Genomic DNA, 18,314 nt, shown 5'->3' on the forward strand with positions numbered 1-18,314 from the left:
CTGGGGTTTCCATCCAACTATCGCAACTTTTAATCGAATTTTCAGAAAGTCGGCGAAAGAAAATGCGATATTTACGCATGTTTCCACCCACTATCTTTATGCGTAATATCAGGAATGGTGGAAAGAGGAGGGGCAATTAATTGACGTGATTAAAACATGGCCGTAGACGCCAGTCCAACCCTCAAACGAGGGAAATTAACCTCCGTTCTCTGAATAAATGTGAGGTAAAGAGAAAACATCCTAGCCTGATATTCAGACTGAAGTGGATCAAATCATGATGAGAAGCTTGATGATGGAGAGGACACTGCTGTCTGCACACATGGATAAAAGGCTTTGCACCCATCATTTCTACTTGAATGGAAAGCTGACGTGGTGTTATGCCCTGTAGGTTTTAATGACTCATAAAGGAAACCCGGGGGGCACGGTGGCGCAGTGGTAAGCGCTGTCGCCTCACAGCTAGAAGGTCCTGGGTTCGATTCCCACCTGGGACGCTGTGAGCGCTGAAGGAATGCGTGCCCGTCCGTCCGCATGTCCTCGAGTGCCCACCGCCCGGTTGGGGTCGTCCACAGGGCCTTTCTGTGTGGAGTTTGCATGTTCTCCCCGTGCCCCCTGGGGGTTTCCTTCATATAGGAACCCCCTTCACCAAAACATGCAATATCCTGGTCGCTGATGTGGTGCCTCCTCTGGTCGTTAGGGGCGCCTGTTCAGAGGGAGGGGAACTCGTCGGAATAGCGTGATCCTCCCACGTGCTATGTCCTACCGGTGAAGCTTCCCCTGTCAGGTGAAAAGAAGCGGCTGGCTAACTGCCCATGTCTCGGAGGAAGCATGGAGCCAGTTTCGGCTCTTCCCAGATCGGCAGAGGGTGGAGCAGCAACCAGGATAAATAAATTAAAATGAGCACTAATGGGGGATAAAAATGGGATAAAAAAATGGGGGGGGGGGAATAAAGGAAACCTGAATACCGGTAGTTTCAAAATGCAAAAAATACTGTTTATCTCAATTCCCGAAAAACAACCAATATTAGCTAAAAGCATAAGCTACAAATATGTGTGTTGTCATATCTTGCATGTTCCTTGCAGGCAACGCGTATGTTTCCTCCCCCTTCAGTGACACCCAGCATGCGGAGGGACAGTTTGTATGTTTACCAGCAGGAGGTTGATCTGAGCAGCGAGTTCACAGCCCACTCTGGGCTCAGGAGGAAAGGCAAGCGATTGGCTGCTCACACGCAGCAGCGTGGGTGTGGCCCCGCCCCTGACTGCTTGCTGTGGGGCTCTCTGGCTAACAGCAGCGAGTGTTGCATGTGATGATCAGCTAACTCGTTTGACAATGGAGAGAGGGTTTGGTGCCTAACTGGTTCCCAGCAGTGGGGGGGTTCTGTGTGCTGATTAGCGAGGTTTTTCTAACGCGTGGATTTCTGTGTGTGCCGCTGACTAAAATAAAAATAATAGTTTCAAAATAGTTTCACAGGATCTTTACTGAACCCTAAAATCAATGATCCCTTTTTAGTAACTACAGGCTGTGCGGTTACCGTCTATAAGAAGTGATGGGTGTTACTGATGACATTTCTGCCACAGGCTCGGGTCAATATTGCTGTTTTTAATTTCATCACATATTGTATCATAGAAGAATTTCCATCTTGTTTTTTGGCCCCAGTCTGTTGCATAGATGGTGGATCCTGTCCTCACTTATCTCCCACTGCCCTCATAACTTTAATAAACGGCAGAATTAAACATTAAACACGCTTTTGTAACACTTAATAACGGGTTTTTGGTTCTTGGCTTTGACTTTTTTGAATTTAGATTTTCAGAAATCTATATTCAAAAGATGTTTTTTACGCCGTCAAATGGTCACCCTGAATCTCCCTGAATCTAAATTCGGCAATAGCCTTAGTGTGGCTCGCAAATGCATTAAGCCACAACATTGAACCTGAGTATTTTAAGGGAGTGTTTTGAATGCAGTGCGTAGTTGCTTAATTTCGACCACATTTCAGCATAGAACATATCAGTCTACCACTTCCTGAGGAAGATCAAGTGGGATTTTACACGTGGCATAATCTTACTAACACCAGATCCATTGAAATGGCCGTGAAAGCACTGTTTGTATAGTTGCTGTCTCCGTGGTAACATTCATGTTGTGGCGACTGTTACTGTAACAGTGACTCTAGACGAGAGCAACCGTACGTGGGGGCGCAGCACCCTCTTCAGGCCGGAGGAGTTCGATGACGTGAAGAAGGGAATCAAGAAGAAAGGAAGAACCTGGGGCCCAAGCTCCGTGCAGAGCAAAGACAGGCCCAACGCTGCAGAGAGGTAGATGCACACACACACACACACACACACACACACACATTTTATTCATACCCAAATTCCTGGTTTTCTTTTCAACAGCATTTTTTATAGCTCAAGTACTCACACACGCTCGACCAGAGGGGCTAGTAGGGGACAACAGATTTTGCCTAGACCCAACACCAACTACATATGAAGAAGACTGTCATATACAGATCTATAAAGGCCTGGAATTGTCTACCAGGAGAAATTTCCTCCATTCATGGGAGGGTTGGTTTTAAAAGGAAGTTAAGATCCCATCTGCACTCACACAAACACCAGCAAACACACATTGATGCTCAGGGTTACACTTTGACACAACTTGGAATGTTATGTTTTGAATAGTACAGTGTCTTTTTAGATAAGTTGATGTCTGACCAAACTATTGTTGTTTTTCTATCCTATTTTGTATCGGTTTTTACTATGTTTTTCTGTGATTTTCCTGTATTGCAATGCATTTAATATTTCTTATCATTTGTAATATGGTATTTTACTACTGCACTTTACTGTCTACAGTTTACAATTATCTGTAACGTAATGTGTATTGTGTTTGGACCCCAGGAAGACTAGCGGTCGTTTCGGCGGCGGCTAATGGGGATCCTTTTAAATAAACAAACAAATAAATAAACACACACACACACACACTAAAGAATACAGGCTCATTGCTATTAAAAGGTGCAATGCATTAGGGCTGCACGATATGAGGAAAAGCTGCGATGTGCGATAACACTGTTCAATATTGCGATGACGATATGACCTGCGATAAATAAAAAAATGCTATAAAAAAAAAATATGAATGGGTAGGGGTGCTCCGATCCGGCTAAGCCACGATCCGATCCGATTCCGATTCCTGGGGTCACGATCCGATTCCAGAATCGATTCTCGATTCCAACGATTCTCGATTCCAGAATCTAGAATCGATTCTCAATTATGTAGTTTTATATTGCAATAACACACAAAGGTAAATCTAAGACAAACAATGACAAATGTATTAATGCTGAACTTCAAATTCAACTTCTGAAGTATTACAGAAGTTCATTTTGCAATACGAGTGTTAATTTAAGCATACGTATCAGTAAGTGGCACGGGATTCTCAAAGCCTGTGTTGAGGGTCATACGAACAAAAATGCACTCTTGAAGCTAAAAAAAATCCAAAACCAACAAGTTAATTATTTACATTTTTACTTCAATGTAGAACAGTCATTTCTTACACATGAGATTACTTTTAGTCATAACGATTATTGAAAGATATTCCATATTCCAGACTGAAATGTTATAACAGAAGTGGAGTATTGGCCAGAATGACATGAACATTTGGACACTTATTCAGCCGGTATCTTTTTACTATCTTTTTTTTTTTTTTTTTTTCCCGATAACACGTGACTTTTGCGATGTGTTCATCGCGCATTTTCATATCGCGATGACGATGAAAATACGATAAATCGTGCAGCCCTACAATGCATACACTCAGTCTATTTGATGCTTTACGGATATGACATGTGTGCCATCTGTGTGTCTTTCAGAGTGCGTCCTCTCTCCGACGGCAGTAACCCCTGGTCCACCAGCCTGGTCAAGTCTCAGAAGTCTGTCCCTCTTTCCGCACTGTTTGCTGATCAAGGTGAGACGAGAAGGAGCTGTGATCGTGTGCTTCTCCAGCACTCATACAATTAAAGATCCTGTAGAAACTTCTGATGTATCTCTTGAGTAAACTGTTCTATACTGTGGCTTCTCTTGTTATCGTTTTCTTTTGTAGGCATGTTGTAGGCAAATCCCTACAGTAGGTCTTCCCATGTTTGGATTCATTTTCAAACCAAATGTGCTTGTTCGTTTTTCGGTGCTAAGTATTGCTTAGAGCAGAGGTTCTCAAATGTTTTTCAGCCAAGGACCCCTTACAAGATAGAAAATATACCGGGGACCCCCTCATTCTGATTTGTGATTTTGGTCTAAGCTTAATTGTTTCCACGGTAACGTGCTTGACTTTTAATTTGATAGGTTTGTTATTAGAATGTAATACATGAACCATTTTAGATTTAAAGCATAAACTATTTTAGTTGAACTATGAAGATTTTGCAAAAAAAAAAAATATATTTATTACATTTACATTACGTCATTTAGCAGACACTTTTGTTTTGTCCAAAGCGACTTACAATATCACAATTTGTCAACAGTACAGAAAACCACTATGCAACACAATCAATGGCAGCCAAGATATTTTGATAGACTAGCACCATGTAGGAAGTAGTTTGAGAAGGAATAAGTAACATGTAGCATTTTATTAAAAAAAAAAAAAAAAAAAAAAAAAAAAATTTACTTGCAAACTTTTCACGGACCCCCTGGCAAAGTGCCACAGACCCCTGGGGGTCCGCGGACCCCCATTTGAGAACCACTGGCTTAGAGTACCACAGGGATGACGTATTTTTGTAGGCCAATCCAGAAGTCATGCACTTCCTTCTCTCCACCCCCGAGTCCTACCTCTGCAGTTTTGCGTTTTGGGGACAGAGCCTTCTCCCAAGAAATCAGGGCCCAGTTGCACAAAGCACCTTAGGTTAAGATTTCCCTTAGAGTCAGACTTAAGGTGTCCATAAAATAGAATCGGCTGCACAAAACACCCTTAAATCTTGTGCTTATGTTTTCCTTCAAATGTTGAACCTTATGGAGAAGATTTAAGGGTGTTTTGTGCAGCCGATTCTATTTTATGGACACCTTAACTCTGACTCTGAGGGAAACCTTAACCTAAGGTGCTTTGTGCAACTGGGCCCTGACATTCAGAATCCCTTACAGTTTTCCAGTCCCGCCGCAATACCCATCTCTTCCATCGGCTTCTCTTAGTCTCTCTCAGTCCCCCCTTCCCTTGTCTGGAAGTCAACGTGATTTCTGTATGGGGATTTGGGTTAAATGCCTGAAATAAGATATGTGGTTAACAAAGGTTTATGAAATGGCGAACTTTGTCTTCAGCAAGATAATATTCACAAATGAGGACCACTTTGATGATTTACTGAAAATCGTGATTTTCAGCTTCAAAAATCATAAAAGTGGTCCTCATTTGTAAAGATGATCTTGCTGAACACAAAGTTTGTTGTTTCATAAACCTTTGTTAACCACCAACCTTATTTCAAGTATTTAACCAAAATCCCCAAACAAAAATCCCATTGACTTTGAGACAAGGGAATCGCAAGTGCTAACATCCAGCAGTGGGTTGCACCAGCTGTGCATAAGTTGAAACGTAAGATAGTTTGAACGTAAAGTCTCATTAAGTCCGAGTTTACGCACTACTAAAAATATTTGGGTTGCACCAAGTGAAATAGTTACAACGTAGGCATAAGTTAGAACTTAAATTTTACACCTACGTCTTACTACTGTATTACTGTAAAATAGCAGTTGGCACCGATTGCAACTTGGCACCGTGGCGCATCGTTGTTTTGCGTCCGCAACGCGCTCTCCGTGATCAATTATTACACCCTTTGATATTTATGACTCACGCTTTTGTTTCCCACAAGCTGCAGCACTGCATACAAATTAAAATAACTGCAACAATTTAGCAAGGCAGGATGGTGGTAAATTAGCCTACAATACTGATGACGAGCTCACAGATAAACGTTAACAGTAATATGAACCTAAACGAACGTTACTCAATAACGTTCTCATTTGATTAGTGTTGATGAAATATGAAAGCAGTAATTTGCGGTGGGCAACATGTCCCGACTGTTTTCACTCCACTTAATTAAGCAACCGTAAATAAACACCGTTTCCACCGTGCTTTTCACTGATTGGTCACAGATACTGTGTACACGTCATTTTCTGCGACACTATTTTGGCTAGTGTGACGTTTAAGGACTACTAGTTAAGATGTACCTTACGTCTCCGTGGTGCAACTAAACAAAGACACAACTTTAGTGCCAAACTAACTAGTTTGAACGTAGCAGTTAGTGTGGACTTTACACCCTAACTTAAGACAGAACTTACGTCCAGCTGGTGCAACAGGCTGCAGGTCTTCTGGACTCATTCCTGCCGTACTTTAGTATTAATGAGGCTTCAATGTGAATGGGGTACTTGTCTATGGTGTTTATAGTGTTTGACTTGTATCAGCAGATTCTAAGCTAACCGATCTGTTTTCTGTGTCTCCAGCAGGGGCCGGTAAAGACGAGGCGTCCCCGGAATGTCCCGACAGCAGCAGCTCCAAACCAAAGCAACTCAAGTTCCCCAACCAGGTGTACATAGATCTACCTCTCTGGAGGGACGAGCAGCAGCAGCCTCAGAGCCCCGGGGGGCCGCCGGGCGAGGCGGGGGTAGGAGGGGCCGCGGGTCAGGGCGGCGCCGGAGAGAGCCCCGAGGACACCTACACCACCACGTCCACCTCCTCCACCTCCACCACGCCCCAGCTCACCCCCACCAACAGCCTGAAGCGGGTGTCGGCTCGCCGCAAGACCGACTCTGTGCTCTACGGCTGCGGCTCGCTGCTGGCTTCCGTGGTGCTGGGCTACGACCTGAGGGAGGCGCTCAAGAACTCCGGCGAGGAGAACGAGCCCCAGCGGGAAGAGAAGAAGAAGAAGGAGGGCCTGTTTCAGCGGGCCACGCGGTTCCGCCGCAGCACCTCGCCACCGAGCAGCAGCCGCCCCCGTAAAGATGAGCCGCCGTCAAGCCACGCCTCCAACCAACCTGTCAATCTCATCTCCATGTCGGCCATCATGGAATGCAACTCCACCAAGTGTCTCTTGCAGTCTGAGGCAGAGGGGGCGGAGACGAGCCCCGGGAAGAACGGGCTCGCCGTCAATCACCGAGACCCACCCAAGCCCGGCTCTGCTGTGACAGAAGGCCAGAGTAAGAAAACGGCAGCTAAAACACAGAACCAGACTGCGATAAAAACCCAAAGCCAGAAGCCAGAACCAGAGCAGAACAACCACACTGCAGGGCCGCGCCTACGCAGGAAGAAGTCTGCTACTAACCACAACAGTGAGTAACGAACATATGAGGGGAGTGGGAGACTGACACAAGCAAGCAAGCATGTTTATGAGGTTTAGAAAATGCTTAAACTCTTAAAAATGTCTCTCCCATCACTTATGTCTCTGCCATCACTTATCTGTTTCTAGCTAATGGTCAGAAGAAGCAGGGGAAAGAGCAGGACGGCGCATCGGAGAAACCCTCCGGCGGGGAGGCCGGCTCCAGACCGCGGCCCCTGTCGCTCCGAACCAAACCCCACACCTGGGCCCTGCTGCGGGGACGCAACAAGAGCTACTCCCTGGGCCACTACTCCGGAGAGAAGAGCGCGCAGAGCCTCAACATGGTGCTCTCCTCAGAGGGCTGCTCTCTGCTGGACATGGACACCGAGGGCCAGAAACGAGACTGCACTGTGCCGCTGTGCCGCATTCAGAGCTCCCCGGCACGGCCCTCCGTCTTCGAACTGGAAAAAGAGTTCCTCTCTTAGGGCCCTCCAGAGCCTTGAGAATGATCCAAGTTTCCACTGCTGTGGTCGGTAATAGCTCATCTAGTCTGGTCTAGAGTGCTCCAGAACATGCCGACAGAATTATTGGCCTCGAACTCCTGGAGGGTTTAGAACCAAGCTGCCTTGTTTTTTTTTTATTCATTTTTAAAAGTTCTAGCACATAGAGCCCCGCTTTGTCTCCGTTCTAGAGCATAGTGAACATAATCTGGGTTCCAGAGTGTAACCAAGTGTCAGACGTCTAGAAGACAGCCGCATCACGGAGAGTTCTAGAATGCACGTCGTCATCAGCAGTCACTGCCTCGTCTCGTTCTAGAACACAGGCTTGTCTTCGTAGTTCCGAAAGCCGAACAGAACATTTTAGAGCTGGATCAAGTCAGCTGCTCTCATGTCAGTTACCCCAGCGGTGCTGCCGTCTTTGTCCCCTCGTCCCTCCCGCTGTATCCATCACCTGTCCCTCTGTCCGGCTCGCTCGCTCCCTGTTCTGTCGGTGCAGCTAAACGTTGACCGCTGCTGCAGCTCTCGCAACACGATACCCTCACCTTTCTATTTATATATATATTTTTATAGGTAATTTAATATGAAGAGACTTGACCTTTGACCTTTTTAGCAACCAGCTGGACAAACCTTAATGGACATACATTCCATGTCGATTTCAAAGTCGTGCGGCCGCGCTTTGGTTTAGATTTTTGACTTGAGAATCGTGCATGCATGTACCCTTAAAATGTTGAACAAAAAAAATCATTATGCCTTGTTTGTAAATATTTCTTTTTCTCTATTATTGATTTAATGTCTGCAATTGTTTTGTATTGCATTATATACGGTTCTATGATTGTGTTTAAATGTCAGCGATGTTGCAGTACGATGTGCGTTCTGGGGGACAGGTTGCATACTGGCTCATAGTAAGGGATCCAAGCGTGTTTCCTCTCAATGCCGTCAAGGTTGCAGAGACAGGTAGAAGAACACTGGAAATCCTCCAAAACAGACCTGGAATATTTTCAGTTAAAAGTTGGACTAAAATTACATTTTTATGACCTTTTTTATTCTTGTCTAGAATATGGTCATGTGTTACTAATATGGATTTTTTTTTTTTTTTAAGAGTATTTATAGCAAAGTTTTTTGGTTAATATTTGCATTTCCTACGCTCAGCACACTGCGTCGGGGGGGGGGGTGGGGGGGTTTGTCAGTTCATTCACTTAGGGAAAACCTAAGTCATTCAATTTATAATCCCCATTTAACTGATCACAGCTGATTGGATGAATTGTAATGACAGAGCATAATGTTAGACTTGTGACACAGGAGGAGCACATGGCGTGGCGTGGTGTCCGCCCACCGGGCCCAGCCACAGTTTTAGTGGAGTTTTTACTACACAGACCCAGGAGTGACCACAGGAGAACACAATGTGCATTTTGACGAGTGATTTATTACCTCAACGGCACGAAATGGCAACACCTGCAAACCAGATAGACCTTATAGTGTCCTTGAACGCTCAAGATGCATAATATCATTCCCTTTTCTGCTTAATTTCCCCATTCTCATTATTTTGTGTGCACCATTTCATAATTAATGCGAACAAATTACTAAAATGTTCTTATGTTGTTGTTTTTTAGCTTGTGCTCGATTTGCCATACTCTGCGTGTTTCACACTGATTTCGCCGATTTGCCATAATTACGGTAGTTGATTTCAGGCTACTTGATTGCATTGATTTATATGGTTTAATTAGCTTTATTTTGCTGAACAAAGATAGTTGAATCAGGTTTTTTGATAAGGTAAAAATGCATAGAGATTTGTTAACCAAGTTATACTTCAGGTAAAAAGAAAACTCAGGAGTTGAGTTATCAAGGCATTTCCCGCTGAAAGCACTTGCAATGCATGGCGGTTAGATTAATAATAAACAATAGACAACAATATTGAGAATTAATTGGCAATATCATCGTCAATATTCAGACCTGAGGAATGTTATAGAGTCTATAACATAAGAGTCTATAATATAGACTATAATTGACAGTCTATAATATAGACTAACTCTTAGCTCTTTATATTTGCACACTTCTTTTTTATGCAACTCGAGCACATGTTTTAAAAATATTGTGTGCACAGAATAGCATGCTGTGCACATGAGTCAAGCTGTGTTACCAGGTAATGCATTTCTCCCTACAGCATGGTCACTCCTGGGCTCCATTATGTTAGAAAGATGATTCTAAATTGTTCACTGATGATCACGTTCTCCCTGCTGTCATTTTGTGCGACTTCGTCTATTTTTGAGAAGTTCATTTGAAAACGTGTCACACTTTTAAAGGGCAGGAAAGGGACTAATTTGATGATGTGTGAGACCCCGAAAGATGTCAATGTAAATGTTATTCCTGAGGTAAATATCCATTTTAGTGTCTTGCGATTTAGAATGTAAATGATCCCATGCGCTGTATTTTATGACCACACTGACTGCTGAATCCAACCAGTTCCACCGCTCCGAAGAAAGGCCGTACACATCATGTGACCAATTTCACCACTGTACAGCCAATCATTAAAGATGCAGTTTGTAAGCTGATAATAATCACAGAACATTTGGCATAATCACAGTTCAAAGGGGCAATACACGCAGCTGTTTGTGTAAAATATAACTTGTATATTCTGCTATAGTGCTTTTAAAATCTGGGGTTTCAATCTGAAACCAAAGATTGAAGCTTGAGGCCAATTGCAGAGCTTGATTAGAGCATAACCAGAACACGGTTTCTCGAACCAGTTTGGCAACATGCCCAAATAATGATTCCAGAGTTGTACAAACTGCATCACTACCGTAATTGTCCTGGTAACAGTTCTAATATGGTGCATTCGGGCTACTAGCTATGGGACCAAATGCAATACTGTCCAGCCCGGTTTTTTATAGCTGTAAGAATCGAATAACAAAGCAGACCTACAGCTACGGGACCAATTTCCAACACTACCCATTGACACCTGATGCAGCATTTGCGTGTATAGCCCTCATTTGTGTGTGTATCCCTTTAAAGACGGTTCGCGGTCTTAAAGGGATACGCACACAAATGCTTCATCAGGTATCAATGGGTTAAACAAGGCCTCTATGGGACCAAAACCACTAAATATGACCAGCTGCTAGTGTAGAGTTCTTCTAAAGAAAACTACTCAGTGTGAGAACTTAAGAAACCACCTCAGATGGGCAACACATCAAATATAAAGACTTCTGTTAAATGTATTCCTTTTAACTTTTAAAACAAGTTAAGTGAACAACTGAAGACTTTCCTGTGAACGCCACATTGATTCAAATGAACAAAGGGGGGGCGGGGGTTAGACGTTTAGTTTTGAACACATCCGTTTCAATGAATGGTTATTATTGTTATCATTACAGTATTTTTTCATTACCGTTTTCCACGCCTGATTGATCAAGAGAGTATCAAGTTTCTCAACATTTTGAATAAAGTCTAAATCAAGACTAATGTTGCCTCTTTGTTTATTTTCAAGGTTTAAATGCAACAGGAATATTTGAAACTTACTCAGTTGAATTGTAAATTTCAATCATTCTAATCACACAAGGCAAGATCAACCAACACAAATCAGTGACTGGTTTTTTATTTCCAGTTTCCACATGTAGTATAATAACATTTGGTACAATACATTCTCTAAGTTGTTCTGCATTTGAATAGTGTTCTGGTTGCTGCTTCAGATTTGCACCTGAGACAGTCAAGCATTGCTGCATAGAAATGTGGCACAGTTTTGCACTTGATAGCACCACCACCAAAAAACCACTTGAGTGAAATATCATTGTGACATGATTTATGCTACAGAGTGGAATCATTCAAGTCAACGATAGGTGTGTTTAACTGGAATACTACATGGATCAAACAGTATGTATGATGTAATAGAGAGGCAAAGAGACCGCCTACTTCCTGCTTCAGCACTGTACCAGAGATTTTCATCCGCCATTTATTTTCCCATAGACATTTCGTAAAATGCTTATAAAAATAGTTTTACTTGTTCAAACCAAACGGTACACATACATTTAGAAACAGGAGAGACCACATCACATTTCACTTGGACCAAAAAAGTAAAAAAAAAACTGCGGATTTAAAGAAAATATTTTTCAGATGTTTTCTTTTTAAAGTGTTGGTCGGAGTGAAATGTTCTATGGTCCCTCCCGATTGTAAATATATCTGAACCGTTTGGTTTGAACAAGTAAAACTATTTTTATAAGCATTTTACAAAATGTCTATGGGAAAATAAATGGCGGATGAAAATCACTGGTACAGTGCTGAAGCAGGAAGTAGGCGGTCACTTTGCCTCTGTTCTGAATCTAAAGTGCATCACTTGTGTTGGCATGGACATGCGCAGTAGCCCTCGAGGTAGCGTGGATAATCAAAGCTGAAGAAGAGGTAAGGATGAAGGGATGAATAGACGAGTGCAAATCTCCCCTTCCAGTCTTTCGCTGTATCACGTTGCGATCCCTGGTGTGTTTATCTACTGCAGGGAGCAAAGAACAGACTAGGAGGAGACAAGGGATAGGAAGAGAGAATGGACAGAGGTAGAAGGGGGGAGAAAAGGAGCAATTATTAACTGGCACAAAGACAATATTGTGTAGAAGTATTTCAGCCGATCGTTCTACACTTTCTGTCACCGATCTAAAAATAGTGAAGAGGGTGTGGTGAACAGGTAATTATAGTCCTTGTGGAGAAACTATCATGTTTTGTTTACTCCGAGAGTTTCATTTTCCCTGCTCTCTCTCTCTCTCTCTCTCTCTCTCTTTCCCAGTCTCGCTGTCTCAGCCGATTGTTCCGTGACAGATGATACTTGACTTCTCATTTTGTAATCTTTTGTTCCGGCGGAGCGGTTACCTTTCACTTCCTAGTGCTGCTGTGCAACTGGTCCACGCACACGCACACACACACACACACACGCACACGCACACACAACGCACAAAACACAAAACACACTTGTCACCTGTCAGGTGTCATGTGTCGGCTGTCAGACGCAAAATCCTTGGTTACATAAGGCTTACCTGCTGGAGATAGTGTGTGTGTGTGTGTGTGCGTGTGTGTGTGTGTGTGTGTGTGTGTGTGTGTGCGTGCGCGCTGTGTGTGTGTGTGTGTGTGTGTGTGTGTGTGCGCACGCGCATGTGTGTGTGTGTATACTAGGGATTCACCGATATAAAAGATTTGTCCAATACGATAACCGATATTAACATTGTTGTTATGGCCGGTATTTACCAATGTCGATATGATCCAATTTTTTACATACTGAAAAACACATGTCGTAAACACTGTGAATTTGAAGAGTATAATGTCTTTCTTTATTTCCAAAACAATTGGAATAGCCCATAAATCATAGATTTGTGGCATTGTTTTCTGTCATCAATATGACAATTTTGGCTGATGGGGTACAGAGATATATAAAATAAAATAAAACTAACATTGGCCCGATTCGACCGATATGACTGCCGATGGTCCGTGCACCCCTAGTGTGTAAGCATATTCATACCTGGGTGCTCAGTGTGTAGTGGCACATCTCGGAGAGCTACGCTCGCTGCGCTTGCCCTGCAGAGGGATCAGAGTCTGGGCTTGGAGGCAGTACAAGGTCTCATGGTTGAGCTTGTTCAGAATGAGCTGCTTGGAAGAGTGATCTACCTCAAACACCTCCTGTTGAAGAGAGGGGGAGAGAAGAGAAGAGAAGAGAAGAGAAGAGAAGAGAAGAGAAGAGAAGAGAAGAGAAGAGAAGAGACAGTTTTAATATCACACAAGTAGTTAGGCAATGGTTTATCCACCACTACCCACATCAAATGCCTTATGTAGGACTGTGTGTGTGAACTAGGCTATCTATTGTACAGTCTAATGGCAAATTGAGCTTAAGATAAATGAAAAGATTATACTTAAGGAAAGAATATTAAGTGTGTGTTAAATTAGTCACCTCTTAGATGCTTTCCCCCATATAGCCTACTAGTAGTGGTACTAGTAGCACGGAAAGTACAGTTTAATCTGTACAAAATACATTACATTCAAGTCTAGCCTTTATTTGTTCTCAGGTCAGGAGAGCTCACGAGTTCTATTTGAAGACAGCATGACACATTGGAGACGGATTATGGTAGTAAAATGAACATTCAATTCAATTGTTATTTTCATAGCATTTGTAAGCAATGCATTAAAAACCCCAGCCTTATCACTCTCTGTGTGTGTGTGTGTGTGTGTGTGTGTGTGTGTGTGTGTGTGTGTGTGTGTGTGTGTGTGTGTGTGTGTGTGTGCGTGCGTGCGTGCGTGCGTGCGTGCGTGCGTGCGTGCGTGCGTGCGTGCGTGTACCTCCTCTCCGCTGGTGTGTTTGAGGTAGACCTTGTAGGACAGTTTGTCCCGCATCTTCTGGGCCAGCGAGCGGGGGGGCTTCACGCGGACCACTATCCCTGTCTCCGTCACGTTCAGTCTCACTGCAGGCGCGCTGATCTTCGCTGCAGAGACACCTTTTTTAGTTGTGTTTATTTGCACAATGATACAGCATCAAAGCACCAGGGCATGACAAAGAAACAAACATGAGAAAACAAATTCTCACAGTATAAGTACTGTACGTACCACAAGCTTTTGAGTTTGTTAGAGTTTCAGAGTTATGATGTGGTAACAGATTTCATATTTCACTGAACACTTAATAGACTAAGTACTACTTCGTAGTAAGTAGTAGTAGTAAGTTAAAGGAACACTCCACCCATTTTCAACCAGCTTTGTATCATTAGAACATCAGTAGTATATCAGAAAACTGTAAAGGGTTTTGAGGTCTGTCATTTAATTTGACAGTTATTAACTCAAATCAACTCTCAATAACTGTCAAACTATTCATCATTCATCTAGTTTAACAGTTATTGAGAGTTGATTTGAGTTAATGAGTTATTAATTTGAGTTAGTGTGGACCAGTGATGTCACTGGTCCACACTTTAACACTCAATAACTGTCAAATTAAATGACAGACTTCAAATCCGTTTACAGTTTTCTGATATACTACTGATGTTCTAATGATACAAAGCTGGTTGAAAATGGGCGGAGTGTTCCTTTAATTGATCAAGGTGAATAATCCTTATTGATTATTATATCACACAAAGCAGCAATTACGTATATCACAAAACCTGTCGTTTTCAAGGGTGGAAGTAGTGAATTACCGTACAATTACTCTTGTTACTACATGTATAATTGGTGTACTTAGTTGAAGTTACTTAATTATACGTATTTTGACGTCTGTATTACTAGTCTGTAGTCTAGTCTGTATTACTGCATTACTATTACTAGTCATGCTTTGTCTAAAAAAAAGTAACTACCCATTTGTTAAGCCGTTATCAGTTAACTTACAGAGGTTTGACTTTCTGCCACTTTGTCCTTTTTGCATTGCATAGGAAAACAATGTAACAATGCTCTCTTTTGTAAAGAAGTCACTAAAAAAGCAGTTAATTGAACTGAATACAGCTACATTTGACTTGAACTTACACGATTTTTACACCAGTAATTTAACTTTTACCTCAACAAATGTTCAACAAAGTAAGACTATAGGATATAGTCCTGCTGGTACTTTCAATTAAAGAACCAGTTGAATCGGTGCCTGTTCTTCTGTGTGCAGAGGTGTGTGAACTCACTGTTCCAGCGGGGGCTGAAACGCGGGGACAGCGCCCAGGCTGACTTGCTGGAGGACAGGGAGCAGGCGTGCACTCGGGCGTAGTACCACTCTCTGAGGTCAGAGGTCAAGGAGGTCAGGTTGCAGTGGTGACCACAGATCCCCTGACAGCCTTCCACATCCAGCCACTGTGTCTCGCCATAACTGAAGCACACATACACACACACACACACACACACACACACACACATACACACACAGGGACGCAGCCGTAAAAACACAGATTTATAACATTGTTCTCTGTAGAGCATGGTTTGAACAGTGAGATAGCATGAGTCAACAGTTAACAGATGTGTGCAGTACTCACATCTTCCACTGTACGTCGTAGAGCACTGAGGTGTGGTTGGAGGGCGGAGTCCACTGCAGAATGTTCTTATAGTCCACAGACTCGAACCTCACCTTGACGGGGGGAGCCAGGAACACTGCAACTGAAGGAGGGATGCATTATTTATTGGTTTATGGTCATTGGTTTATGGATGTGGGAATATCTGAAATGTAACTGAGTGGACGGTTATGTAGGTACAGTAAACTCAATTTGTTTGGTCCCACATTTGGGACCAGTGTCCATTTCACTGAAGGAGGAATCAAACACTTCTTCACTTCTGTCTTGTCAACATTAAATCTCCTCCATTTTGTGGATTTTTTTATGATTATTATTATGATTATTATTACGATTATTATTATGATTAGGATTATTATTATTATATCGTATTTTTTGGCCACTGGGACTACAGTACATGTCTTTGATAATCGAGCGACTCTCTGCTTCTCTGATAGTTGGAAAATAAAAGACAATTCCAGAGTTCCCTTGCAGTTTTTCAAGACCTTGCCATTTTTTGAATAACAAATCCATGATTGTCTTATTGATGTCCTTAGTCAATTCTACTCAATTCTTCATTTGTCCATTTTTAAATAACGTTTGCTTATTATCGATCTCCAGACATATATATACTGTCAATGATCCAGACAGCAGAATTGTGTGAATCATGAGCCAGCCCTGCTCTATTCTGTTCTATTGCTTCTTATGCTGGTCTACATGTAGAGTGTAATGTGACAGCATCAGTAACCAACACAATATAAGATGTTGAGCTGAGGAAGATTATCACATGTGATGGTGGCGTTATCATTTGGTGTTCTCCAGCTTTCCCGTGGGGATGAATGACTCATGCAGTATAGTGTAAATACCTTGCTCTGTGAGGCAGACAGGCAGGCTTCCCAGCAGCAGCGAGGCTCCGAGCAGCAGACAGGTCATGGTGGTGTTGATGCTGATGGTGGCAGAGAGACAGACGGTCAGTTGGTGTTGATGCTGAAGGTGGCAGAGAGACAGACGGTCAGTTGGTGTTGATGCTGATGGTGGAAGAGAGACAGACGGTCAGTTGGTGTTGATGCTGAAGGTGGAAGAGAGACAGACGGTCAGTTGGTGTTGGTCATCAGTCCACAGCGTCCTGCTGCTCTGACTGCTGCTCGCCACACTGCAGCTTTTAAACCTGCCGCATACTTCCTGTTTTAGCATATCATTCCATGATGTGTTTTATGATTAAGTGTTAAGTACTACGACAGCAGCAGCAGCTTCACTCCAATGTTACCAAATTTTGGACAATCGTGTTTTTGTTTTGTTTTGGCATTGCATATATATATATATACTGTATATATATATAAGATCCACTATTTACATACCATAATTACAATTAATACAAAATGTAATTGTAATGATTTTGTACAATAACTGTACTCATAGCTACTGATACTTTGACCTACAGTACTGCCAAACTATTGTCCTCCGTAAAACAGGAGTATCCCAACCCTGACTTTTAACATCAAGGATTGTTGCCTGGATTACATTTAGATTGGATTTGTCAAGCTTGGGGATTTCTGCTCTGACTGCTGCTCGCCACACTGCAGCTTTTAAACCTGCCGCATACTTCCTGTTTTAGCCTATCATTCCATGATGTGTTTATGATTAAGTGTTAAGTACTACGACAGCAGCAGCAGCTTCACTCCAATGTTACCAAATTTTGGACAATCGTGTTTTTGTTTTTTACCATCTAAATACAGTAGCTACAACAAAGAGTTTTTATGGCATTGCATATATATATATATATATATATATATATATATATATATATATATATATATATATATATATATATTCTATTCTATATATATAGAAGTGATATATAATCACTATTTACATACCATAATTACAATTAATACAAAATGTAATTGTAATGATTTTGTACAATAACTGTACTCATAGCTACTGATACTTTGACCTACTGCCAAACTATTGTCCTCCGTAAACAGGAGTATCCCAACCCTGACTTTTAACATCAAGGATTGTTGCCTGGATTACATTTAGATTGGATTTGTCAAGCTTGAAATAGTTTGTGGGGATTTAGTACTCTCTCTCTCTCTCTCTCTCTCTCTATATATATATATATATATATATATAATTGAGTATGTTTGTTTCAAGTTCTGTGTCCAGCCACATGCTGTTTTACGTGCGATCGGGCTGAAACCTTCAGGGTGTGTAAAGGGCACCTGTGCGGGTGACCTGACGAGCTGGATTTTTTAATTAGGCTAATTAGCTAATGATGTGATGTCATCAGTGATGTCATAAGGGGGCACACACACGCCCGGACAAGACTGATCAGTGATGTCATAGGGGGGCACACACACACACTGATGTCATCAGTGATATCGTAATGGGGCGCACACACACACACACACAGAGGCATTGTGACATCACTGATGCAATAACATTAGTTTAGCAGCACACACACACGCGCCAATAGGGCAGGCAAGGCCGAGCTATGGGCGAGGCCGCGCAGCTAGATACTAAAGCATATACATATCGGCTATATATATATATATATCTCTCTCACATATATATATATATCACAATTAG

The 18,314-nt window shown here is 42.4% G+C and overlaps 2 protein-coding genes across 2 annotated transcripts in view; one reads left to right on the top strand and one right to left on the bottom strand.

Annotated features, from left to right (window-relative positions):
• The window catches only part of map3k21 (mitogen-activated protein kinase kinase kinase 21), a gene marked incomplete at its 3' end in the record, with an annotated part of 38,569 nt that extends 30,826 nt beyond the window's left edge, over positions 1-7,743 (top strand). The window contains exons 7-11 of the mRNA XM_083650489.1: positions 1,108-1,203; positions 2,156-2,306; positions 3,845-3,939; positions 6,447-7,271; positions 7,409-7,743. Of these exons, the coding sequence (XP_083506615.1) occupies positions 1,108-1,203; positions 2,156-2,306; positions 3,845-3,939; positions 6,447-7,271; positions 7,409-7,743 (1,502 nt within the window). The remainder of the gene's footprint in view (positions 1-1,107; positions 1,204-2,155; positions 2,307-3,844; positions 3,940-6,446; positions 7,272-7,408) is intronic.
• A 4,202-nt stretch (positions 7,744-11,945) lies between these two features.
• il22ra2 (interleukin 22 receptor, alpha 2) lies at positions 11,946-16,658 on the bottom strand (the record flags this gene model as incomplete). The annotated part of the gene is made up of 6 exons (XM_083650698.1): positions 11,946-12,253; positions 13,247-13,404; positions 14,059-14,201; positions 15,369-15,550; positions 15,714-15,834; positions 16,592-16,658. The coding sequence occupies 5 exons, from the start codon at positions 16,656-16,658 to the stop codon at positions 13,255-13,257; spliced, it is 663 nt and encodes a 220-aa protein (XP_083506824.1). The 3' UTR covers positions 11,946-12,253; positions 13,247-13,254.
• Positions 16,659-18,314: the final 1,656 nt, after the last annotated feature.

This window comes from Poromitra crassiceps (assembly GCF_964638095.1).
Source record: "Poromitra crassiceps genome assembly, chromosome: 14".
Lineage (NCBI taxonomy): Eukaryota > Metazoa > Chordata > Actinopteri > Beryciformes > Melamphaidae > Poromitra > Poromitra crassiceps.